Source organism: Passer domesticus, chromosome Z, assembly GCF_036417665.1.
Source record: "Passer domesticus isolate bPasDom1 chromosome Z, bPasDom1.hap1, whole genome shotgun sequence".
In the NCBI taxonomy this organism is placed as follows: domain Eukaryota; kingdom Metazoa; phylum Chordata; class Aves; order Passeriformes; family Passeridae; genus Passer; species Passer domesticus.
This window is the reverse complement of record NC_087512.1, coordinates 22,488,043-22,515,054: the sequence shown is the minus strand read 5'-3', so window position 1 is coordinate 22,515,054 and position 27,012 is coordinate 22,488,043. Positions and strand designations below refer to the sequence as shown.

Here is a 27,012-nt window from a genome sequence, read left to right as displayed (position 1 = left end):
CAGTAAAAGCATTCACAAAAGAAAGGCGAGAGGAACAACTGCATTTTGTTGACGTCATAAAGATTTAGTAATTATTAATTTCCATGGTGTTTTGAAGTCTCACAGCATTCAGTATTTTGTGCCGAGTCTTTTAATTTTTATAGACCTCACTCAACAGATGTAATTACCAAAGTTTTCCTGCTTCTCTTGTGTTTTTAACAACTGTATCTCCCCCATTTTAGGAAAGTGCTTGTCACCATCTGACATAAATGCTTATCAGATCACAAACCAAGTGATAATAAAGTGGGACCTGCCCACAGCTCGTACACCATATGAGCTGAGATACAGAGAGGCACTCACAGAATCAGCTCCATGGACACTGGTAAGTACTTCCAGATGACAATCTCATGAGAATATAAGGTGCTCCAATGTCAGCTCAGCTGCACATGTTATATGCAGAACAAGAATTGCAAGGTGGCGTAGCAAGGAGTCATTTTGTAGGCAGATTCCACTAAGGCACCTTAGTTTGGTTCTAACAAATAATGAAATGTTTCAGAAAGAAGGAACAGTAGCTTTAAACAAAGTAAAATAAAATATCATGTTATCTGGTTTATTAACCTACCAGTAATGCAAAAGCTGAAAACCAGAAATTCCATGTAAACTCAGATCCAAATCATACTTTCAGTGATTTACAATATTGCTTTTAGCTGGTATTATTATATTTTTAAACAGATTAGAGATCAGGTTGCTGTGTTTTTCAAAGTATTATATCATACTTTATGCACTTTAGGTTTGTGCAAGTATTCCATATTTTCTTCTTTGAAAAGAAGAGAAATAATTTCCCTGTAATACTGTCATAGAACCATAGAATGGTTTGGGTTAGAAGGTTCCAACCAGCCTAGTTCCAACCAGCCCTGCCATATGCAGGGCCACACTCTAGTAGAAAAGGATGCCCCATCCAAACTGGCCTGGAACACTTCCAGAGATGGAACATCCACAGCTGCCCTGTTCCAGTGCCTCACCACCCTCACAGTGAAGAGTTTCTTCCTGATACCTCACTTAAACCAACCCTCTTTCAATCTACACCCATTGGCCCCTTGTCTTGTCACTACATGATCTTGTGAATAGTCTTGCCCCATCTTTCCTCTAAGTTCTCTTAAGGTACTGGAAGGCAACAATAACACCTCCCCAAAGCCTTGTCTTTTCCAGAGTCAACAATCCCAATTCTCCCAGCCTTTCCTCACAGTAGAGGTACTCCATCCCACTGATTTTGTGGCCCTCCTTTTGATTCATCCCAACAGATCCATGTCCTGCTGGGGACCCTGTCCCTGAAAATTGGGAAATAAACTCTCCATCATATTTGTTAGACTAACATTATTTCAGTAGCAGTGTTGAATGCAGGGCTAGTTATCTTCAAAGCATACATGCCCAGTAACCTCAGAGACCAGGTTAAATTCCTGAAACTATTGTATTTTCATGTTTCCTGAAAACATGCATATATGTTGATTATTTACTCTTGTTTGGATATGGTTCCAGATCTTCTGACGAATCTTTTCTCCTTGGGAGTATCTCAAATATGTCATCAGGTCATAATGTACTTCTCTTATCATTCTTTGCTCTGACATACAGTCCTTGTTCTCAAAACTGAGATATTACTGATAGAAGTAAACAAGAAAGCATTAACTGGAACAAGTTTATTAGTCACAGATGTAGAGAGTTAGCACATGGCCACATTAATCTCTGGTATTTGTACTAAGCACTGTATGTACAAAATGAAACATTAACAATGAATATAGGGGTCGTGCTCTATTTGCTAAATTTAAAAGGATTTCTATCACTTTCCTCCACTGCTGCATAGATATCTTCTTACAGGACTGTTTGGCAACAACCCCAGAGCTGCTGCAGCCCTGCAGGTGGGGTCTGAGCAGAGCAGAGCAGAGGGGCAGAATCCCCTCCCTGCCCTGCTGCCCACCCTGCTCTGGATGCAGCCCAGCACACGTGTGGCTCTCTGGGCTGGGAGTGCCCATGGCTGGCTCATGTCCAGCCTCTCAGCCACCAGCACCCCCAGGTCCTTCTGGGCAGGGCTGCTGTGATCTGTCCATCCCAGCCTGTGCTGGTGCCAGGCTTGCTCTGACCCAGGTTCAGCAGCAGCAGGTCTTGTGGTTCCTATAGTCCACCTCTGAAACCTGTCCAGGTCTCTCTGGATGGCATCCCAGCCTGCAAGCACCACTCAGCCTAGGGTCATCTGCAAATTCACAGAGCCAAATTCACTTGACCCCTTTAAGTCATTACTGAAGTTATTAAATAACAATGGTCACACCCACTATGAAGCCCTGATGGACACATCTTGTCACTGATGTCCACTGGGATTCTGAGCCATGCTCCACTACCCTCTGGATATGACAGTCCAACTACTTCCCAATCCACATCACAGTTTACCCATCAAATCCATCACTATCCAATTTGGAGAGAAGGATGTTGTGGGATACAAGATCAGTTCCAGCTGCATTTTAGGACATGCAATATGGCAGGATAACAGGGCAGTACAAAACTAAAGGGAATACACAGGAGATGGAAAATTAGTCATAATTTCAATAATGTCTGCATGTGGCAGCAATGGCTGCTTATCCTGCTCCTTCCCATCCAGCATATCAAGCAAAGGCTTCTCCAGCAGGCAGGCATGTGTGTATGATTTGTATCACTAAGTCCCTGAAATTGTCTGTTTTTCAAGCTCTGTTATTTTTATATGTGTTAATCAGGTTTTAAATATGCATTTATCAAGGAAAAGAAGAAAACTGTTTAAATAACAACAGTCTCCACTTCTTGGGAAATTCTGCTTACCTAGGAGCCTCTTTGCTTCCTTTTTACTACAAAAATCTCCCTTGTTCTTCCTCGTGTCTCAGAAGACTGTTCCCATTTCTCTTGTAGCTGACTGCTGGTTTATTTAGCCACTTCAGAAGAGGCTAAATAGCCACTTTGAGATGCCCATGTAAGAAATGCTTCATTTCAGTGCAGAGAACATTCAGGTCTTGGAAAGGTCCCCTCACTCACTTGCATACACTTGGTCCTAGCCCATCCTAGGGCAGCCATGCATAGCTCACCCAGTAGTGCAATAGGTAGGAACTGACGTGCAGACAGTCTGGCACGTGGAAGAACAGAAGGTTAAGAGAAGTATGAATGCATGCCTGCCCTGCAGGTTTTGGAGACAGGGGAGATGGAAGATTCACATGAGTGCTGTGGGGGACTAGTACAGGCATCCACACTGGGTGACACAAATGAGTGAAGACTACAGGTCATGAATATACATGATCTCCCAGGTCCCAGCTGATGCTATGAGTTTAGGCTGTGATCTCTTCCGAGTAGTATAAACATAGGCTAAGCTTGCAGATGAATAAATGAGTATGGCCATACATGCACAGAGGATGTATAAAGCTAGTGTTTATCAAGAGTTCGATGAATGTACATGTAATGTAATTTAACATTTGGGTTTTAATCCATTCCACTTCCCTCTTGTTTGGAGTCTTTCTGTAATATTGTGGGTAGTGGGAGTTTTTTGCAACCAAATAATAGTCACAATAGTAAATGTGACAGTGGTTTGACAGGAGTAGATGGCAAGGAGCACTTGATTACTTCACAGAGAATAGAGTCAGACAGAACTATGAGGGAGACATTTTAATTGGGTCATGATAGTTAAAGAAAGCTCCCCTTGCATTCTAAAATGCTTCTCAGACCTTCTGCGAGTCTAGTTGCTTCTGGATCCAGACCTGGCCAACAGTTTATATCTAAAGGATTGTACGTGCACAATCAATCCCTTGTATCACTTGAGATTTAAAATTTTCAGTGTATTAATTTCCAATTCACTTATCAAGTATCTGATGAGATGAATACTCTCTCATCCCTGAGGATTAACTTCTTCAGAAGTTAAGAAGTGTCCTTACTCAAGAGATGCCATTGTATATCCCACTGTTGTGCTGGAGAGCTCAAGAGGCTGTGGGCTATCCACTACTTAAAGGGTAAGATGAGACACTTAAAGACATATATGCATGCTGTCTTCAAATATTAGTTTCTTCCAAAGTTGACTTGAGTTGAATCTTAACCAGCACTATGAGTAGTGGATGAACTGCTAAAATCAGCCCTTGTCTTTCATGTTATGTCTGCCTTGAATCGATTTTTAGCAAGGTGCTGGTCCAGACACATCTAATATGACTGCTGATAGTGGTTATCACTTAATCAGGAAATAAAGGTCAGGATGGAGGGGAAGTGGAGGAGAGGGAGGTGAGCCCACTCCCACAGAAATTAATTAATTAACTTACTAAAAAGTAAAGTACTGCAGAAATTCAAGGAGAAGAGCTGCTCACCTAACAGTGAGGCTTTGTTGTTTTCAGGGGGTTTTAGGGAAAACTTTAAGCGATAACAACAGTTTCCTATTGCATTTTCTCTTATTTTCTCTGTATTTTTCAGCTCAGGGTTTTCCTTAGACATGGGTGGTGTCTTTGTTTCAAGAAAAACTCCATTCCCTGAACAGTTATTGGAGCTCCAGTGCCATCATCAGTTGCAGATGCAAATCTCTTCTGCAGTGCCAAGGCATGCAGGCAGCCACACATTCAACCCTGTTTAAGACAACAGCCATGTGGATCTGTTCAGACATAATGACACTTTTAAAAATAAAATATTTTTAGTGCTTAGTTTTCCCTTGAATTCTTGTTCTTGAGAAGCTAACGAGTCTCAGAGTTAATAAATTTTTTATTTTTCAGTATATTTAATGTAGAATTGATTTAAAAAGTAATATTTAGACCAGGCTACTTACTGTCTTGAGTGAGCAGAACAAGTTCATGAAAAACAGGGTGTTACCTTGAAAGAATGAAAATACCTTGACTAAAATGTGCAATAATTCCTATTTGATGACAGGAACCTCTGCTTTCAGCTGAGTCAGAAGACTGGTCTTAGTCTGAGAAAACAGTTAATATAAGATAATGTTTTATTACTGTTACATAAATGATTTTTTTTTAGGTGCCTGTAGGAAGCAATGTTTTCAATGTCACCATTTCAAATTTAAATGCTATGTCTTCATACATTGTTCAGCTCAGATGCATAACCAAGGATGGTCTCAACTGTGTCTGCGTTTGGGGCAAGGAGATTTTGGTCCCTCACAGTAAGTAAAATGTACTACTTACAGGTAGTAAGTATGAATGTAAAGGCCTTTCCAAATTTTGTGTCATATTAATGACATAAAGATGAACATCAGAATTATGCATTTGAGTGCATGTCTCCATCTTTTTCCATGTCTACCAGAACTCATGAACAAGCCAAGAATATCATATAATGTAACTACACAAGTCTCTCCAGGAAGAAGAAGTGTTCTTCTGAAGTGGGAGGTAAGGTTCACTTCGAGTCTGGGTACCTTCTGTTGTATATGCTTATATGTGTATATTTATTTCTTACATTGCAGGGAAAACCAGACTTTCTCATTGTATTGAGTCTATACTTGATAGGCAAAAGGCACTGAATATTGTATACTTGCTGCAAAATTAATTGCATCTGTATGTTGATGATTTAGGAGCTAGAAACTTACAGGGAAAAAGTATATCAATTTGTATTCTCAAAAAAATTACTAAAACTTCCCTTCTTTTCCAGAGAAAAACATGTTTTTATTTTAAGAGCTTCCAGCTTAATCTGAAATTTCTCACAAGATATGTGTATCTGCCTTTTAAAATAGTAAATGTCTTCCTATGTTACTCCAAAAGTATCCAATTATTTCATTAAGATAACCCAGCCTCACAGCTTCATGATATCTACACTATTAATTTTGTGCCAGAAATAACAGATAATCTTGATTTTAGAAATAATCCTTGAAGTATTCACAGGCCTTCATGTATTTAGTTTCTGTCTATATTGCAGTAATTTCCATTTCTGTGCACTCATTTTCCAATCTCTTATTAAGATTAGTACAGTAAAATAATGAGTGTACCACCACGAGGAATTTCTACCAATGGATATTGAACACATTCCAAATTTGTAGCATAATTGCTAGCATTTGTCTTTAAAGATACCTAATCAAGCCTTAGAAGATGAGGATATCCAGAGGCATAAATTTCAATTAAACACCTCTCATTAACTTTCAAGTTCCTGAAAATGAGGAATATGTTCCACTGAAATGTAGAGAATGTTACAGATGCATCACTGATGTTATTACTAATTGCATACACATAACTAAGATCTCAATTAAGGAAAATTCTTAATTGTGTGCTCAAATCCTCTCAATTTAAGCATGCTCTTAATTTTAAGGAAATGTTTTGCTTTATTGATTCTCAATGACCTAATTAAAACAGGATGATTTTATCCCCATCATTAAAGACTACATTTTATTTATAAAATTAAATTCCTCTTGATTTTCTGCGTGGGACATAACAGCACTTATAGAATGATAATGTTTTTCCTCTTGCTAGGTAGCACAAAGTGAGCATGTCCTTGGATATTTCGTTAATGTGGAAAGAATACCCAACAGTTGCAACCACCCACCCAATCACATCTCTCTCAAAGACAGAAAAATTCTTGTTAATCTCTCCATGGCTTACTATAGACTTAACATTTCTGCCTATAATGAAGCAGGAGAATCTCCACGAGCTGTCTACATTGTCCCAGAATTCTCTGTAGCAGGTATTTACCTTATCACCTATTCACAATAATGGTGGGGAAGTTTTATGACCAATCTCTAAGGTTACTTTTTCACAGATTTTGGGATAGGTGAAAGCATTCTATTTAACATATATTAAGCTAATATTTTACATACTAGGAGTCCGAATTGTTTCTTAAGAAGATGCTTCAGTAGAAGTTAACAGACTAGCAATGTAATATTCATTTTAGCACTTCTTTCTTTGTCAAGCTAGAGAAAGTACCATGTGTTGGACCTACTTAGGAAAAAGGTGGATTTTACTTAGGAAAATGGTTTATGGACTGTCCTCAATATCAAGTAGGTGCCAGTGGTTTAAAAAGTTCACAGAACTACATGCAAGTCTAAGTTCTTGAGCTAAATAACTATTAACAGACCTGCTACTGTCCTTTATTTCAGTATTACTCAAACTGGTGCATAGGAAAAGGAATAGATAGGATGTACATGCCACATTAGGATGTACATGTCGCATTCTAATGAAGATGTAAGCTCTTCTGAGGCCTAAGTAGACAGTGTTGTCATTTAAAGAATAAACTCATTGTATAATGTCTTTGTTAGAATATAAATTAGTTTCATGTGTTACAGTCTTGAGGTGGATTTATTGCAATATAAGAAGAAGTTTTCTTACAAAGTAAGATTTTTTAAATTCAGCTATAGCATTCACAATAAGGAAGTGTGCAAGTACCCTTGTTGATCTTCTGACAGCTGCAAATGATTGCTTATCCAGAATTTCCTAACACTCACTTCATGTTGTTCTCCTTTTCCTTGCAAAGAGGTAACAACTTGATTTTGCCCTTACATTTCAGTCTCTTAGCTCTCTTCTGAGAAAATATATCCTACCAGCTCAAGCCACCTTTTGACTGACAGTTAGCTGTCTGCTGAACCTCTGAGCCTGTATTTCATGGCTCTCTCCAGATGCCTGTTTCTGTTTGATTGTACTTTAGTGCAACTTCTCTGTACCTATCATTAATTATTGAGAGGATACAGAGTATTAAGTGCATTAGGCTAAATTCCTTCTCAGCACACACAGCTGAGTTAGTCAGCTACTACAGTAATTTTCTTCACACAATGACAGAACCAACTGTTTTGGAAAAGACCTCTGAAATCGAGTCAAACTTATTGTCTAACATTATCCTGTCAACGTGACTATGGCACTAAAGTGACATATCATCCACTCTTTCCTTAAACATTTCCAGGGACAGTGACCACCAGCCTGCACAGCCCATTCCAATGCTCAAACTCTCTTTCTGTGAAGAAATTCCTTCCAATGCTGAGCCTAAACCTCCCCTGGAACAGCTTAAGACTATGTCTCTTATCCTATGGCTCATTGCTTTGGAGAAGAGACTGACGCCCACCTTCTAGGTCCTCCTTTCCGGCAGTTGTAGAGAGTCGTAAGGTCCCCCCTTGAGCCTCCTTTTCTCCAGGATAAACAATCCCAGCCATCTCAGACAGCCACAGCTCCCTCACAATTAATTTGCCTTTCTTGTATTCGTTTCCAGACAGGAGATAAAATGGGCAATGTTTATGTGTCTCACAAGGTCCCCTTTTTACCTCAAAATGGCAGGTTGCCCTTTTCCTTCCTTAGTGTCAGTGCGAAGATCTTTCCTAGTTTGATAGCCTGTCTTTTAAAATGTCAAAATCTTCAAGATCCTTTCAGAAAATTCAAAATATATGCATATGAAATCATCTAGCTATGATCTATCATTAGCTCCTTCTCCTCCATCCCTGCTCAGGTAAGCACTATCTCAGAGTTTCTCCATGTGTAGTAGCTGCTAGAGGCTCACAGGAGGTTACTCAGCATCACCTGACATCTTTCTCCTGAGGCTTGAAGCAGCCACTTAATTTCAAACAATCAGAAATCAGGAAAAGTCTGGTACAACAATCCACATTGTAATTCCTAGACACCATTGCAACATAGTAAATGCTAAGCTTCTTCTATTGAAATACTATTGTAAACCTTACTATGATAAGTCATCTGCAATGCTGCTATATTTGCTTAATGAATAATCTTTAAAAAACAGAAAAAAAAGGGAGAAAGAAAGAACAATAGGGCAGAAAACTGCTTTCCTGTTTATTGACCTTTAATTATGTATTTGTTCACAGACTTGCCTGGTCAAATCCATGTCAAAAGCCAGGGAAAAACTGCAGTTGTCACATGGACTCCAGAATACAATCCAAAATGTTTTGTGGTTGACTGGGGCACTAGTAAAGAGAACATGCACATGAAAATGGTATCTACGGCTACCAGAAATTTCACATTAGGTAACAGCAACCACCACACCTCCTACAGAAGCACCCTTTCATTTTTTGGTCATTTTTGGTCGGGCAGAGTAGGGCTTTTGTTCTGTTTTTAATGGGAAACTGAAGATCCCTGCAGATAAGTACAGCTCCTAATATTTGTCCAGTACTGACGACTATCAGTTAATGCTTAGCAACATTAAGGCAGATAAAAAGAAGAGTTTTCGTTAGGGTTCTTCTGGATACTTGGGCAAGAAATGCAGCTAAGCTACTGGTACAATGTCTCTCCTTGCCCACATTTGAGGCAGACCTATACATTACTGGCTTTAAAAAAAACCTTTCATCTTGTACCTAGGTAAGCTTATCTTTCAATATAAACTGCTCTGTTACAGACTCCCTAAGATTATTTTTTTTTTTTTATACTTGTGTCTATACCTGTCAAAGCCTAAATTCTCAGCTCCAGTATTCTGCTTACCATGCTAAACATGATGTGCTTCAGTCAGGGATTTCTATATGGAACAGATACTGAAATTTTTGATTAAAATCATGTAGGTAACTCTTGCAAAGGCCATTCAGCACTGGTTTTTTATGTACAATAGACAATATTTAGCTTCAGATCTCTACAAAGTCTTCTAGAGAGTGCACTATTTAACTTCATCCTTCTGCAGTATCTGTAGTGCCACATTACATCTAGGTTTTTTGCTTGTGCTTATATGTTCTAGCTGAGGGGGAAATACCTGTCCCTGAAATAAGATAACTACAGCCATTTTAGTTCCTAATTTCTCCTTCAGCATCTAAAGCCTCCCATGGGGAGACTATAAACATACCTGTCATCTTCTAAATGAAAACCCATGTTTTGTCCCATTCTGGTTTTGAAATAGTTTACATAAAGCATCTACAGACACTGAAGAAGGATGTACATATTTTGTACTCAAGGGAAAGAACGATACACTTTTGCTATGCTATGAGTTTCAGAAAGCAAAGACTATGCAGAAAAATCTATGAAGCTGTTGTCTTTCTTCTTCTTCTTTGTAATTTATAACTTTTAAGTAGACTTTGATATATCTTTATTTGTTTTCCAGACAATTTTCAGCCATATAAGTTGTACAAAATAATGGTACATGCATCTGATGTGTGTCAGTGTGAAAGTTTCATAAGACATGAAGAGACTTTTGGAGTGACCCACTTTTACTTCGTTGAAGGAGGTATTCTTTCCCTTTGTGTAACCCCACCCTCTATATTTCTTCTTGTTTCCTGTTTGTAGTAGTAAAAGGAAGACTACACAAAATTTCTTTTCCAGGTGACTGAACAGCTTTCTCCAGTCAGCATTGCCTTTATTCTTAGCAGTCATGCCCTGGCAGTGAATGACCTGAATGCTGTTCCTTACTGACACATCCACAGAAATATTTTTATTATGTGTGACATTACCAAAAATAACAGAAGGATGGTCCCAGACCCATGTGGCTCAAATTCAAATTAAGTCAGATTTTCCAATCCCAATTTCATAGTCCCTTGTATTGCAAGTTGAAATGAGTACTGTTGCAATTGGAGTAAAATATTCATAATGAGACAATCACAATTTCTACCTACTTTGGTATTGTTTAAGGTGAGGGGTTTTTACTCTATGGGACTTTGCTTTTCTCTTGCACCCTTTACATTGCATTTATAGCATCTAGAGTTTGGCAAGAACTCTCTTGGAAACAGCTAGTTTTCAGTCTTGTATGTCCATTGCACAGGTATTGATGCAGAACTCAATTATCTGGTTTTTAAAAGTTCCTAGGACTGGTCCCACTAATGTGACAGTTCTGGATATTACAAAGCATTCTGCACTTGTGAAGTGGACTGAAATAGCTGCCGAAGACTGCTTGGGCTTTCTCCAGGGATACAGGATCAGTTACACGGATTCATCAAGGAAAAAGTCTCCAGGTAAGTCACCACTGCCAGAACAGAGCAGCAGCTCAGGGTCATGAAAGAAAAGCTTCATTCAAACCATTAAGTCTACTGAGTTATTTAAGATTTCTGAGCAAATTGAGTGCTCTGCTCTCAAAGGTCAGCTCCTGGTTAGACTTTCAATGCTCTAGTTACTCCCATGAACGCTTAAAATTTTCTAGTTTTTATCTCAAATTAAATATTGCTATTTTCTTTTAAATTACGTTTATAAGGCTACAGTAGAATTCTCTAGGACCACTTAAAAAAATATATACATTTTCACTATTACAATTTCAGTCACAACACTTTTATGTTTCATTGCACCTCATCCAAGCTTGAGTCTGAGCCTTTCTCTAAGATGTGAGATGTTCTATACGTCGTATTTCAATTCAATTAGCAGTTTGTATTTCTTACCTGTTTCCAAATAAACCATTATAAATTTAATTTTGGAAACATTTTATTAAATTGGTAGTTTTTATGTCTAAGTTTGGATAACCTTAAAGGTCTTTTCCAACCTTAATTAACTACAAATGATTAAACTTCTACACATAGAAATAAATGTGAATTCAAACCACTTGAGTTTTCAATTGTAAAATATCCCCTATTATTTTGATAAACATTTTCTTTCTGGTCTAGAGTGGAAAGTCTCTTTGCCATAAGTAATAATATGTTAACTTTGTACGTACTGGCTTTCAAATAAAATTGAAGATGTGCTAGGGAAGGCAAATATCAAGTAAGAGCTGACAAAGGGAGATAGTAAGAGTTCTATAATACATGTTGACCTATGCCTTTAGAGAATCATAAAAGGGCTTCTGGAGATTCTATTCCACTTAAATACATACAAGAGGAAGCAGAATAGGAACATCCAGGGCTGAACTTAATTTTATTTTTTTTTCCTCTACCTTAACCAGTCAATACAGCAATGACATGGCACCCAATTGCCATTTTTTCCAGGCAGGAAGTATAATTTTACTGGAGAATTTGAGGGAAGCAGGTCCATAGGTTACAGCATCACATCCTCTTCTGTGAAGATCTTAAGTCCACAATGGCAAACTTAAGAAGTAGTCTCTGCCCAAAGGCATCCTTACAACATGGCAGTTTCTAGGTTATTCTGGCCAAGGGAAAAGTCACTGCACAATCAGAAAAGACAGGCTGAGCTGAAAGCCTCACAAAGCAGGTAAAGCAGAAAGCACAGCCCTGTTTCTGTACTGAATAATGAGTAATAGCCCTGGCATAAATCAAGCTAAACCACTACTGACTACTGGAGTGAGAGTAAAGTATATGATAAGGGCTAGTCCTAATGTTAACTCTTATAGTCAACATAGGAACAACTGTTCAGCATGTTAGATATATTTTCCTCTCATAAAGTATAAGCAGCCTTCTGTATTCATCACTTGTGATGGTTTGACCCTGGCTGGATATCAGTCACTGGCTGCCAGAGCTGCTCTATCCCCTCTGCAAGTGGACAGGGGAGAGAAAATGTAACAAAATATTCACAGGTTGAGATAAGTACTAGGAGATATCACACATTACCGCATGAGCAAAACAGACTTGACTTGGGGAAATTAATGGAATTTATTGCTGATGAAATTCAGAGTAGGATAATGACAAGTAAAACAAACCTTTAAAACACCTTTCTCCACCACTCCCTCCTTCCCAGGCTCTAGCTCTTCCCCACCAGCAGCACTGGGAGACACAGACAGTGTTACAGTCAGTTCATCACAGATTGTTTCTGCCACTGCTCAGGGAGTCCTTCTCCTGATCTGGCATGGGTTGCCTCCCATGGGAGACAGTTCTCCCATTGACTTCTCCAACATGAGTCCATCCCATGGGCTACAGTTCTGCACTAACTGCTCCAGTATCCACAGTGTTTACTTCCTACAGGGTGAAGTCCTTCAGGCACAGCCTGCTCCAGCATGTATCTCCCACAGGGTCACAAGTCCTACCAGCAAACCTGCTCCACTGTGGGCTCCTCTCTCCATGGGTCTGGCGGTCCTGTCAGGACTCTGCTCCAGCCCAGACTTCCCACAGGGTCACAGCCTCCTCTCAGGCATCCACCTGCTCTGGCCTGGGTCTCTTCCAGGGGCTGCAGGTGGATCTCTGCATCCTCTGGGACCTCCATGGGCTGCAGGGCCACAGCTGCCTCACCATGGTCTCACCACAGGCTGCAGGGGAACCTCAGCCCTGCTGCCTGGAGCACCTCCTGCCCCTCCTTCACCAACCTTGGTGTCAGCAGGGCTGCTCCTCTCACATATTGTCACCCTGCTCTTCTCTGGCTGCAATTATATTTGCAGAGTAACTTTTTTTTTTCCTTCTTAAATCTGTTATCACAGAGCCATTTGTAATTGGCTCAGCCTTGGCCAGCAGCACATCCATCCTGGGGCCAGCTGGGATTGGCTCTGTTGGACATGGGAAGCTTCTGGCAGCCTCTCACAGAAGCCACACATGCAGAACCCCTGCTACCAAAACTTGGCCATACAAACCCAATACAGCCTTGGTGTGTTAGAAGCTCATGCTTTCAACCTCTGGATTTAAAATGTACATACATATTTTGGAGAAATCTTGTACCCATCCAAAGAACATCTGCACGGTCTGGTTTCCTTCAGGAAAACCAGATGAGGATCAGGGCACTGAAATTTTGCCATTTGTCCAGTCATCTGCACTGACACATGCTCAGCCATGAGAGTTCATCTAATCATCTCCTAAAACCTCTTGTGTTTCAGCTGTTACTCTCAACGCTTCTACCACAAGTTACCATCTTACTGGACTGAAAGAAAAGACCACCTATCGTGTGCAGATTTCAGGATTCACTAATGCTGGGGAGGGACCTCTGACTGTTTCACAACCTTTCAGCACTCCAAAATACGGTACTGTGGAACCCCTATGCACCTGCATTACCCAGCATGAATTTTTGCTTTATGTTCTCCCAGTGTTCACCTACAAGGTTTATTAGTCAATCCTCAGTTACTGAGAGCAGGCACAAAAAATTGTTCCTCTGCAAGACGTAAACTTTGTGTCACAGAACAAAGCATTTAATTACCTGTATGTTACCTGTATTTCATTACCTAGTATACACGGAACTTGGCTAGGGTTTTTCATCTCTGAAACCTTGCCTGACCTTTTTGTGCTAGCTATGTGCACATATCTTTATTTATTGTCAATTACTGTCTAGATTTCAGCAGATGAAATTTCTGCCTGTGACTAGTAATGAATGTTCCAATCATCTGCTTTTGGTAAAATCCTGAGCAGTCATGTAAAGTTGGCTTCCGGAGCCATTAACTGCAAAAATAAAGGATTAAGTACCTTTCAATTGCTCCTAGTGTGGGTGAACACTAACCAAAGTATCTTTTGCTTTCTGATAATTTAAGTACATTGTAAGTAACAGCTTCTTTAGGTCATTGGCAAAAGTTTGCTTTTCTCAGAAGTGCTTGGATAGGCTAAGACCAATACAGTTACATTTAAAAAGTCTGAAAAACTTAAAATCATATGAGGTTGGCTAAACTTAGTCTTTCAAACATTTTAACACCTCATCAGTTAAACTAAAACTAACGTTGCCACAGACTTTTTTGTTTGACCACAACTTCCCTTAATGAATACTTCTAAATAAAAAAATAAAAGAACATGCTAAGATGGTATCAGGAACCTGTGACATTCAGAAACAGAAGTACACAAATGGTTTCTCCCCACAGCAGCTTTTTTGTATTAAGTGAAGGACGTATAAAACCATACAACTGAATAGTTAAAAATGTAAAGCAGAGATTAAAAAAAAATAAATTTAAAATCTTCCTTGAAATCAACAGGATTTGCACCCCTCCACCCCCCACTGAAAACTTTCTCCTGTCAACACATGATATTAAAGTCTCTCCCTGGAACTTTTCTTCAGGACTCTATTTCACTCATCTTACCAAGTATTATTTGGAAAGTATTCAATTTTTCAGTAAAGTAACAAAAATGCAGAGTGAAATTAACACAACATTTTAAAAAATCAATTAATTATATTGAATTTAAATATTATATATACTGTTTTAGCTCTTCCCAAACATTTCAGAGATTATTTAATCCGTTAGAAGTATCTCAGGTTTCTTTGCTATAAAAAACAAATTTCAGCAACAGAACAATTTGCAGCTTTCCAAACTGGTTTTGGACTTTAGATAGTAGTTTGGTTAAAAAAAAAAAAAAAAAGAAAAAGAAAAAACCCACAAACTATTGTTGGGTGATGGGTAGGAAAAGAAAAAGCAAGTGGCTTTTTTTTTTTTTTTGTCAATATCAGTAACACAATCATGAACTGACCACACTCTACAGCCACTATTTTTAAACTGTTGATGTCTTCTGTAACGAAGGAAACATCAAAAATCTACAACAGAGACCTCTACACTGACTCACTCTTAACATCATAGGCAGTTTTGGTTCTTATGTTAGCCTGAGCATTTTTTCAACCTTTCTTAACCTCTCAAACACTTTCTCCTCTTTAGGTAGGTGGGATCTTGATAGAAAATATCTCAAACAAGTATTAAGAGGCAATAAGAGACATAGGTTTCCTTCAAGGATTGACAAATGACTGATAAAGTGGTCTTAATGGTCTTAAAAGTTAAAGCATGGACACCTTCTAAAAACACAAACTGTGTTATTGCTATCAGGACCAGGCATGACCTCTCAAAACAACCTAAAGCAAAATAAAACCCAACCAAATAAAAAGCCCACAAACAAACAAACAAAACCCCCAGAAAACAAAAACCAAAACCAACCAACCAACCAACCAACCAAAAAAGAAATCCCTCAAACACAACGAGTAAGTCCTGAAATCGATAAAAAGCCACTTTCACTCAAATAGTTTCATATTAAGTCAGATGTGCATGAGGGTCCTGACTTGTTAAACAAGCTAGAGCTCATATAACATCATGAGAAGGCAAAAAACACTTGACAGGTTGGAGAAATGGACAAAGAAGAGCCATCTGAAATTCAGCAAGGGCAAGTGCAGGGCCCTGCACTGGGGAGGAACAGCCCCAGGCACCAGCACAGGCTGGGGCTGACCTGCTGGGGAGCAGCTCTGTGGAGAAGGACCTGGGGATCCTGGTGGACAACAAGCTGTCCATGAGCCAGCAGCGTGTCCTGGTGGCCAAGAATGCCAATGGTATCCTGGGGGCATTGGGAAGAGCAGTGCCAGCAGGTGGAGGGAGGTGATCCTGCCCCTCTACTCAGCCCTGGTGAGGCCTCACCTGGAGAGCTGTGTCCAGTTCTGGGCTCCTCAGGACAACAGAGACATGGAGCTCCTGGGGTGGGTCCAGTGGAGGGTTGCAAAGGTGTTTAGGAAACTGGAATACCTTATTAGTGAGGAAAGGCTGAGAGAGCTGGGCCTTTTTATCATGGAGAGGAGGTAACAGAGAGGGGACCTTATCCATGTATACAAACACCCTAAGGGCAAGTGTCAGGAAAATGGGGCCAGATTCTTTTCTGTGGTGCCTAATGACACAACAAAAGGCAATGAGCATAAACTGAAACACAGGACTTTCCACCTGAACATGATTAAGAACTTCTTTACTGTTACGGTGATAAAGTACAGGAAGAGATTGCCCAGAGAAGCTTGGGAGTCTTCTTCCCTAGAGATACTCAAAACCTGCCTGGATGCAATCCTGTTTCATCCGCTTTAGGTGAACCTGCTTTAGCAGGGGATTAGAATAAATGGTCTTCAGAGATCCCTTCCAATCCCAACCATTCCATCATCCTGTGATACCCAGATATCTTAAAAATACAAACCTGAAAAGCTCATGCTCCTCTGAGAATACCACCGTTAATTTTAACTAGATTTTACTTAAGCTCCAGAACATGTGTAAAGTTGGCTTTGACTTCTGTTTGAAATATTTCTCTCATGAAGTTAATAAGGTCTTTCTGTTCTTAACACCATAAATCTAATTCAAGCTTTCTGTTTCCCATCAGATAAAGGAGAACTTGAAGGTTTTGTGATTGGTCTTTGTTTCAGCATGATACTCGTTCTGGTTTTTGCACCTCTCACTTGTTCTCTGGTGATTAAAAGGTAAGAACAGAATATTGGCTGGAGTTGTTAGCAGCACTCTTGTTTTGCTCAGCTCTGAGTTTCATAACACTGAGTCTTTTTTATCATTAAAGGCAACACAACTCAAAAAACACACAACACAAAAGCCACCACAGTAATCTCACAATGAGAGCAATTAAAAGCCACTATAAGCTGATTAAAATAGTAAAACAAGTTTGTAAAAAAATCTGTACTCTTTAGTTTTTGACTCCTTTATCTGACTACCTCCTGTCACAAACCTTCTTAGAAAGAGCCAGGACCATTTCTCACATTGGGACATATGCTATAGATATATAGATAAAGCATGCATTTGATGATTTTTATCTAAGATGGTTTTTGCACACATTTGGATATTAAATTTATAAAGTATGCATATAAGCACATAATGACAAGGAGCAATATATGAATGAGCAGGAACAAGAGAGAATAACAAGGGTGACTATAATGTCTGGCAGTGGTCCTCTTATTTTTTGAAAAATTGTTTTCTTCAATAATAATTTATTCATCTCCACATAATAATCTGAAGTACAATATCAGAGGCATACACTATGACTAAAAGGTTTGCATAGTAATGGGTTCTAATAACAATTGCATAAAACCACTCATTACTATTTGGTGTCCTAGAACACTACCTTCCCTTTTTCTCCTCTTCACGAAGCACCAGCCTCAGAAGCTGAAAGCACAACTGCTAAAGGACAGATGGCACGACCTGTGGCTTGAGAGCCACACAGCATGACATAGCCTGCTTTAGCTTTAAACTCTTGTCCTTGCCACTGGGAAGCAGACTTTGCATTTTCAGACTGTATTTTATGTTGCACTGTGTCTGATACAAGAGTTTTGACAGGAACTTCTGTTTTCTTCTAGTTTTGATCTAGAGCAAACTTCATTGTGATCAACATAAGACCACACTTAATTATCTGGGCCCAATGGGAAAGAGGAAAGGGGAAAAAACAAAACACAAAACAACCAGGCAGCACCCAGCAGCCCAGCATAGCGCTACAAAATAGTGCTTAAATGTGTACATTTTTAGTAATATTGAATACTTTGAACTGAGATAAAAGGTCCCAGTGATGCCCTCATCTCTATTGCCTTCTTGATTTGTAAGAGAGGAGTCACCAGCCAGCCAAACACCCATCTTCACAGGATCAGCAGGAGAATCAGTAACTTTACAGCCACAGTTTTCACCTCCAACCACAGCCTAAGCAGAGGCAAACTACCCTAAATCTAATGAAGTCTAGCTTTAATTTCAAAACTGAAAAACTCTGAAGCCAACACTAAGGCAGAGTGATGGACTACTTAAAGTCTCAGCCTCTCTTACAGCTTTGTTGAGGCTTTTTTTATGGAGGTGAGACACTGCATGTAGTAGGTCCCAGAATGAGCCAAACTCAGTCAGGAAAGAGCAGGAGTTGTGTTGTCTCCGTAGAGCTTCTTCCAGACTACCAGCCCCATTGCACAGGGGCTGAATGCCAGAGTATCTTGCTCTTTGTTTTCAGGGGAAAGGAAACTTCTAAATCAAAGCCCAGGAGCAAATACTTACTAAAACAAGCTTTGTCTTGTAGCCCTCAAGGAAGATGGAGGATTTGTGGAAACGATTACAAATTAGATGTATGGATTAAAAGTACAGAAAGAGACAATATTGCTAGTACTTTCACAGACCCTTTGTCATTAAACAAGGATGCTAATCATCATTAACACAGTATTTCAGTGTAGACTACCAAGTTTGGTCTTTAGCTTTTAATTAGCATTATGCTTAAATGTCTCTATAGAACACCCTTTTTTATGGTTACAAAAATATTAATATGTTATGTATGAACAGTAATTAATTTAAATGCATAGAAAATGTCAGTCATATAACCTGATGTTTAATGTAAAATACTTCTTTACAGGCTGAAAATATCATATTGGCACAGTGTACCCACACCCAGAAACAGCACTGCACTCCAAGATATGGTAAGTACTCTTCTCACAGCATGAAAAAATACACAGGGGAGATCTTTGATTAATCTATAGTGCTAGTTATCTGTCCTTTCACACTTTACTCAAGAAAATGTTTAGTATCAATTGCTTGGAAGCCAGAGTAATATTCAAAATATAGGATGGGGGGTAGTTTCTCTTTAGGCATAGGCTGTATATACTTTTAAATATAATAAAGGTCTCAGACTTTTTTTACATTTACATTTACATTTACTTTTTTTGCATTTACATTTAGTACATTGTAAAGTATTTTTAAAGACATGATCCTTAAAAGAACAAACCAAAGTTGAATGGAGGTAGGTGGAGTCTAAAGAGAGAAAATCAGGGTTTTTTGGCCATCTGGACCAAATCTCATGGGACAAGCCAATTAAACCTGAAGCATCTCCAATATTTTCCTTACCATAAAATTAGTTTCTATCAAGTCTAACCATTAACCAGTCAGTTTTCACCAACTCAAACTGATTATTATGTACAAGTTATTTAAATTACAAAGTAGTGAATTGTGGCCTAATTCAGGAGAAGTATTACTACAGAGGTCATGTAACATGGTGTTCTCTGAAGTCTGCTCCTCAGCTTGCCTCCAAAGCAATCCAGGGGCTCTGACTGGCAGCTGGTAGCTGTCTGAGGAGCACCTACCAGTACACAGGCACCAAGGTGCAGCAGCATGCTCACATCTTGCACACAGCTTTCTCATATATTTTGGTAAGTGTACCTGACTTTCAGCACTTATTTTCCTAAATAAGCAGGAAAACCAGTGCTTAGGAAAAAATAGAGCTATTAGAATCAGCTGCTGGAGACCACATTATCCACTTTTGCCTATTATTGGACTTACCTTGGCCTTCTTGCCTTCCCCCTTTTAACAGGATTTCTGCTGCAGTTTTGGTGACATCTGATACTGAAAGTCCTCCTTTTAGAACACCTAAGTTTATCTTTTCAGTCTCGGACCACCTATGATTGTGTTTTTGTAGCAGGAATTAGTACTGCTTTCCTTTATAAATCTCTTTTTCTGTAAGACTTGAATTTAATTTGGCACTTGACAATCTAGTAGCTTCTCTCACGAGCTTTAACAAGCAGCCTTCTACCTCATAAAATTTTGGGCATTGGCTACGTAGGTATCTACTATCCAGAACTGGGACACAGAGTGAAGTAATCAGAAACAAATTTCAGATAGTCTGCTGATAATCAGAATTTTTGCTGAACATCAGCATTGCTTCCTGCAACAGAGCTAGTATGGATTTTCATATTCCAGACCAGGACTTCACTTGCTTTCTTCTTTCTTCCACCCAAATGTAGTTAAAGAAGTGATGAGTTCAGAGCTAGTCATCAGGCAGCCGTTTTGCAATGAAGGATTGCAAGTGAAATACGCTGAGACTGCATGATACAGAAAGGACAAGTAGGTTTTACGAACCACAGTGCCATTTTGACATAAAATGCATAGAACCAAAATATATTAATTTAAAATGCCTCTAACTTTTCCTGCAGAGGCAAAGCAACTGTCAAAGAAAATGAAGTCTGTATTAACCATGCGAGGTAGAGAATATTGTAATGCTGATAACATGTCAGACACAGAAATATCACATACCATATAATGGTTTGGGAGAAAGCAGAAAAAGCACTATGTCAGGAAACAGTACAATAAACAGTTTATCTGATATGTTGTCTAGAAGTAATTTGGTATTCTGAACATTCATTTGAGTTTTAGTCGTTCCAAGACTGAACCACATCAGTTTAGTTAATCAATTTAGCAACTCTTGACAGAAACAAAAATAATCCAAAAAAGACAGCAAGACGACTTGTTGTCCAGTAATGCAGGGGATTACTTAACAAAATATAAGGAAATCATACAAAGTTTATGGTACAGAGCAGCAGGAGGAACTGAAGACACTCTCATTACAGAGACCAGGAAAATGAACTATGGGGAACTGAGAAATGAATGTCAGTCACCCAAACCAGCCTCCTGTTTTTCATATAGAGCCAAGATTATTTGAAGATGCTTCTTCTTCATCCCCTATTGCTTCTTTCAGACAGAATCCTAGAGTTGCTCTGTTGTTTAGAAAAAACCTCTGTGATCATCAAGTCTAAGCATTAACCAGCACCGTTGTGTTCACCACTGATCCATGTCTCCAGGTGACACATGTAGACTTTTTCCAAACACTTTCAGGGGTGGTGAATCTACCACATCTCTGGACAGCCTGACCACCCTTTTAGAGAAGAAATTCTTTCTGATATCCAATTGAAACCTTTCCTGGTGCAGCTTGAGGCCATTTCCTTTCATCCTATCACTTGTTACCTAGGCAAAGAGACCAAGTCCCACCTGGCTACAGCCTCCTTTCAGGCCCTGCTGCCCACGCCATGGCTGATCCAGGCCAGGATGCCTTTGGCCTTCTTGGCCACCTGGGCACAGCCTGGCTCATGTTCAGCCGCTGTCAGCAGCACCCCCAGGTCCTTTCCAGCCACTCTGTCCCAGCCTGTGGCACTGCCTGGGGTTGCTGTGACCCAAGGGCAGGACCCAGCACTGGGCCTTGCTGAACCTCACCCCACTGGCCTCAGCCCATGATCCAGCCTGTCCAGATCCCTCTGCAGAGCCTTCCTGCCCTCCAGCAGATCAGCACTCCCACCCAGCTTGGTGTCACCTGCAGACTGACTGAGGGTGCACTCCATGAGATCATTGGTGAGGATATTAAACAGGACTGGCCCCAGTACTGAGCCCTGGGGAGCAGCACTGGTGACTGAGCCCCAGCTGGGTGTAACTCTGCTCACCACCACACTCTGGGCCCAGCCATCCAGGCAGGTTTTTACCCAGTGAATAATGTAACTGCCCAGGCCAGGAGCACCCTGTTTATACGGGAGAATTCTGTGGGAAATGGTATCGCACACTTTGCTAAAGTCCAGGTAGACATAATACCTGTTTCAGATTTGGTAGCTTTGGAATTTGGGCTGCTCTTCATAAAATAATATTACAATGAATGTACATATCATATGGATCTTTATTCAAAACAAGGCAGAAATTAACCACGCAGTGATGCCTACTTATCCCATTAAAAGAGAAAAAGAGAGATATTTTATTTAGTACTCCCGTGACTTCAAAGGACAACATTTTCATTTCTCAGTCAGATCACAACTTGTAAGAAAAAAGAAAATAAAAAACAATGCACACTTACTTATTTCTTGCAAAAAAGCCCAGTGTAAACAAGATTAGAGCAAGTGCGGGCAGAGAGGCAAGGGAGGAAGGAAAGAAAAAAGTCTAATAGCTATACCAGCCTGCCCATAATTTAGAAAACATTATGGCAAACAGAAAGAACTAGAAGGAAAATAAGGAAGCTTGGTGTTACTAACTGTTCTCCATTTAAGCATCCATTTGTTACCTCCAGGTATACTCAGATCACAACATGGTGTGAAGTTTAATAACAAACTGTTCATAGCAGCCGACAGCTTAATTTTGTCTGGCTGCTGTTCAAGTTGCTGGCTTTTTACGGTAATATATTTGCTAATTTTTTTGAAAGCAGAACAGCATATCATGAGGCTTATATTTTATCATCACTACTTTTGGTCCAAAGTAAACATAAAAGCAAGAAAAATTAGTTAAATACTATGGGACCAGGGAAGATGGTCCTTTAGATTAGGTATTTTCAGTCTTATTTCTAAAACCAAATATGAGCTAAAATGGATTAATTAGCATATTATTCTTTTTTCTTGCTTTCTCTCACAGGCTAATTGGAAACCTCTTTCAAGGTCACTGCTTCAAGCCCTGTCAGACAATGATACCACCAGCCTTTTTGTCATAGAGCATGAATCAAAGGTTCCTCTGACGCTAGAGCTCTCCACAGACAGTGGAGAAGACAGCAAGCATGACACCTGCCAGTCAGAAAAACCTAGCAATAACATAGACATGAGCCCGAGGCATGAAGAAATCCCTGCAGAAGCAGTTACAAGTGAAGAAGACACCATTTCCATGGAAGTACCACTCTTGAATGATTATGCCAGCATGGAGTTTAGTCAGAAAGCCCTGATGAGTCTGGCAGTGAGCACGCCTGAAAGAGCTGCTCATCCTCATCTGAAAATGGAACTAAGCAGTAAGCCAGCACAGACTGTGCAGAAGGTTTTGTTTGCTTCCCAGGACTACCTCAAACAAAGCCAGGTGGTACTTCTGCCATCTGGACCAAATCTCATGGGACAAGACAATTAAACCTGAAGCATCTTCATTATTTTCCTTACCATAAAATGAAGTTCCAGATCTTGTTTTACTTCAGTGGAGCCACTAGGATCATATGGGACAGTGAGCTTGTGACAATAGTTATCCCCACTATAGTCAGTTTCTTTGGTGAAATAGATTGATTGTATTGTTAGATTAGTTATTTCACCACAGTCATCCAGTGGAAAGTCCCACCATCTTCACACAGGCAAAATTTCTAGGAACTTACATGAAAAATCTTTCAGTAAAGTACCTCTTGCTTGGTATTTTGTTCCAGGGCATTCAGGGGCCATTCAAGGCTTCCACTCTAAGCACAATGTCACTGTAGATATCAGAAAAATTCTCTACTCACTATGACCAGCTTCAGATCTGATTTTCAGATCCAGTAAGTTCTTCACCAAAAAAAATTCCAGCAAAAGTATCTACCACTTCAAAGAAGATATCCAGTTGGTCAAAGCTGGTCACAGAAATTAATGCAAATCTTTCAAATTAGGAATCAAAAGTTTGCTTGTTGATCTACGTAAAACACCATTAGTGCTTTACATTCTAGAACTTTACAACTTTTGTCATTGCAGATAAATAGTGCTGTGTCAGTGAAGATGATAGTAAGTTTCATTAACAGTAGAAGTTGTTACTTGTATTAAATTAAGGCTGTTTCCTCCTGCAATTACCCACACATTCAGAAAAACACATCCATAATTTGTGATGAGGTGTAGCTGCAGATATGTTTTCACACTGCAATGACAATAACTGTTAAACAGACTTCAGGAGCTGAACACATATTTCAAGTACCCATACCTCGAAAGATTGCATGGAAGAGGAGCCATTGGAATACAAGGGATAAAAGGGTCTTCCTCAATATGCTTTCGATGCAACTCTATCATGTATCTCCACAATGCAAGGAGCCTGAACCATTTTCAGGCTTACAAATTTCTCAGTCATGAACTCTCCAAGCATTAATGGTCTGCATTTATTGTAGAAGATCCAGTTTATTGCTGTTGTCTCAAGTTTAAGGAGCATTTTATTAAAATTGCTTTGTGGAGAAAGAAATTGATCAACTGTATCATAAGCACCAGAGAATCCATAGATGGACATTTTTTAAAATTTCCTCATTAAAAAATGAAGGATGATTGGCATTCACACAAATATTTCCACTCATACTAGGCAGTATGAATTATAGAATAGCTGTGCTTGCAAAACCTCAGAGAAATTCCATATCCCCACTTCACTGATTCAGTGAGAATCCATAACAAAAGCTAGGTTATTCATTTTCCTTGTTTATATTCACTCCCTCTTTAACTGTATCTCTCTATATATCTGTTAAGACTGCCAGGAACAAACCTGCATTTCACTGTGGGTTATGCACTGTATTTTTCCTTAGCCCTTAAAATTTGCTGTTCTCCCACAAAGCAGTGTGCACTCATAGCTGTTAAATCTTGCAGTCGAAACAAGGGGTAAGAGAAGCACTCCCTAGAGATTGCACAACTTTGGACAGTCTTTTAAATATCTTTCTTCTTTTTCTGAACTTTAATCTGGTGACTTTGCCTGATTTGAATTTAAGAGAACTCAAATGATCCTGCTATTAGTGGAGCTATTTTCATTTGTAATATCAAGTAGTGCTATTGAAATGCTCTTACAAAGTCCTGACATATAATCTTTATCAAGTAGTCATAATTTGTCCCTTTCCAGAATACAAGAATTGCTCATTACTTACAGTATTTCTTTCATTTCTGGTCAAAGAAACTTATTTTCCTGGTGCATACCTTCAATAGCTTTACTCATCCCTGTAAACACCAAATTCTTCTTTTCTCACTCTGCACCTAACAAACCAATACGTATTATTCTGTAATGGATGTATTAAGTAAGTAAGTAGAACCAAACCAAAGGCTTGCAAGCAATTTCAGTATATGAAACAGTGTTGATACTTGAAACTCAACAGACAGCTTGGGCTTTTAACCTGGTGATTATCAACTCCACTCTACTAGCCATTGTCTGACATCTTGCTACAGAAAATTCGTATAGCAGAACAGCGGAGTTGTACTAGAACCACCCATGGATATTAAACAGAAGGCATAGATGTATTCTACTTTCAGTTATCAAGTTCACAACATATGTAATTCTTAATTGATCTCAATAGAGCAATATTTGCACAATGGCCATGAACAGTACATTTGGGGGAATAAGAGATACATGAAAAATCCTGGTGTAGAGATTAGAAATAAATTCAAAACTCGTCACATCATGACGTATACTTTGAGAGAAAAAAAAGAACCTTTTATGTAGAGAGAAATAGAAAACCCCATTTGCTAAATAGTTTCATGCAGCCAAAAAGGAGGTTTAGTTGGAATAATGTACTTACTCTGTGAGACAGGATTAGGAGATATACCAGGCTCAGGTCTTCAGGTTAAGGAAAAATAGATGTCTGTGGTATGTGGTTTTGGTTGGCTCTCCTGTGGAGATTTTTTAGTTCAGTTCATCTAGTTGTACTCCCTGATCTCTTCTGGCATTTTAAAAAATAGTGACTGCAGAAGCCTTCTTACATAAATAAACATGTAAGATAGCTTATCCCATGTGTTACAGTACTGTTCAAGTGGTTAGTGTAGTGTTCTTAGCATATTCTTAGCTTCAATATATGTTACGTTGAGTGAAATTGCAGATATGAAGGCTCAGGATCACAAAAGACAAGGCATGTTATAATTAAATTTTTGCTGTTTTTTCACTGTCAGCATAGCTCTGGATGATTACTGTCAGCATTAGTGAGAATTTAGACAAGGTGAAAGCTCAGACAACTGTAGACCTGGAAACACATCATCATCATCATCATCATTTATAGCATGGGATATTATACTGCAAGGTTACAGTACTTTAGCATTTTGTATTTACAGAGAAATGAAAGTAATACCTAGTCTCTAATACAGCACAAAGCTAGGTTAGTACACATGTATTTTTCTGGTATCCAGAGTAGATGTTTTTTCTCGCATGGACATGAAGATTTTTTATTATTTTTAATTTTTTATTGTATTTTTTATTTAGTGCTTAAAGTCAGACTACAGTGCAGTAGTTAACTCTGAAAATTAACACTGTATCAGCGACAAAACAAACAAGGACTAAACCTGGAACAGGAGATTGCAGCAACCACAACACCATAGAGGTTTATTCTGCATTAGTTAACAAGTGAATAATAATATCTACCAAATATCTACAAATTCCCCCAGAATCTAAGCTTTTAAGCTAAGAGCTTTAACCCTTACAGCCACTTTTATGGCACAATAGTGTCTGCATTCAAGCAGAGCTGTCTGGAAAGCAGGGAACACAGGGGCATCCTGTCAACTCAAGTCATTATTGAGTCACAGTTATTGCTACAAAAATTGTCAAATAATGAAGAACTTCATAATAGATCTCTGATTACAGAAGATACTCTTGGCTCGGTGTCACAGACTCTTGGCCTGCCTGTTTCTCTAACTCAATGCCACCGTGTGTCTGCTGCCTGAATGAGGTTAAATGTGTTCTGGTACAACGTTGATGGAATTGTATGAACCTGGGTAATAAAACTTGTAACGGCTTACACTACTTACTTCTGAGCACTGTTTGTAGAAGACTGCTAAGAGAAATCACTCCATGCCAGTGGTGTTAGGATGGGAATAATCTTATCCTCATACCTATTTCAATTCTACAGCAGAAGCACCAGCTTTGTAATAAAACGGAAAACAACTTGCTGTGCCAGAAATGGTCATTCCTATCCTCAGACACCCCTCCACTGCTTCACAGAATCAAGGGATCACTGAGGTTGGAAAAGACATTTAGGATTGAGTCTAACTGCAAACCTAATACTGCCAAGCCCACCACTAAACCACATCCTTAAGTGCCTCCTGGGATGGTGACTTAACCAGTTCCCTGGGTAGTGTGTTCCAAGGCTTGACAACTCTTTCTGTGAAGAAATTTTTCCAGATATTCAATCTAAACCTCCCCTGGTGCAGCTTG

At 39.3% G+C, this 27,012-nt stretch overlaps 1 protein-coding gene across 1 annotated transcript in view; it reads left to right on the top strand.

Annotated features, from left to right (window-relative positions):
- LOC135291116 (leukemia inhibitory factor receptor-like) overlaps window positions 1-26,599 on the top strand; it is a 33,852-nt gene extending 7,253 nt beyond the window's left edge. The window contains exons 5-15 of the mRNA XM_064405123.1: window positions 222-361; window positions 4,990-5,131; window positions 5,272-5,354; window positions 6,426-6,636; window positions 8,753-8,911; window positions 9,970-10,092; window positions 10,661-10,813; window positions 13,540-13,683; window positions 16,751-16,847; window positions 18,752-18,815; window positions 22,549-26,599. Of these exons, the coding sequence (XP_064261193.1) occupies window positions 222-361; window positions 4,990-5,131; window positions 5,272-5,354; window positions 6,426-6,636; window positions 8,753-8,911; window positions 9,970-10,092; window positions 10,661-10,813; window positions 13,540-13,683; window positions 16,751-16,847; window positions 18,752-18,815; window positions 22,549-23,025 (1,793 nt within the window). The 3' untranslated portion in view covers window positions 23,026-26,599. The remainder of the gene's footprint in view (window positions 1-221; window positions 362-4,989; window positions 5,132-5,271; window positions 5,355-6,425; window positions 6,637-8,752; window positions 8,912-9,969; window positions 10,093-10,660; window positions 10,814-13,539; window positions 13,684-16,750; window positions 16,848-18,751; window positions 18,816-22,548) is intronic.
- The last annotated feature ends 413 nt before the right edge of the window (window positions 26,600-27,012 follow it).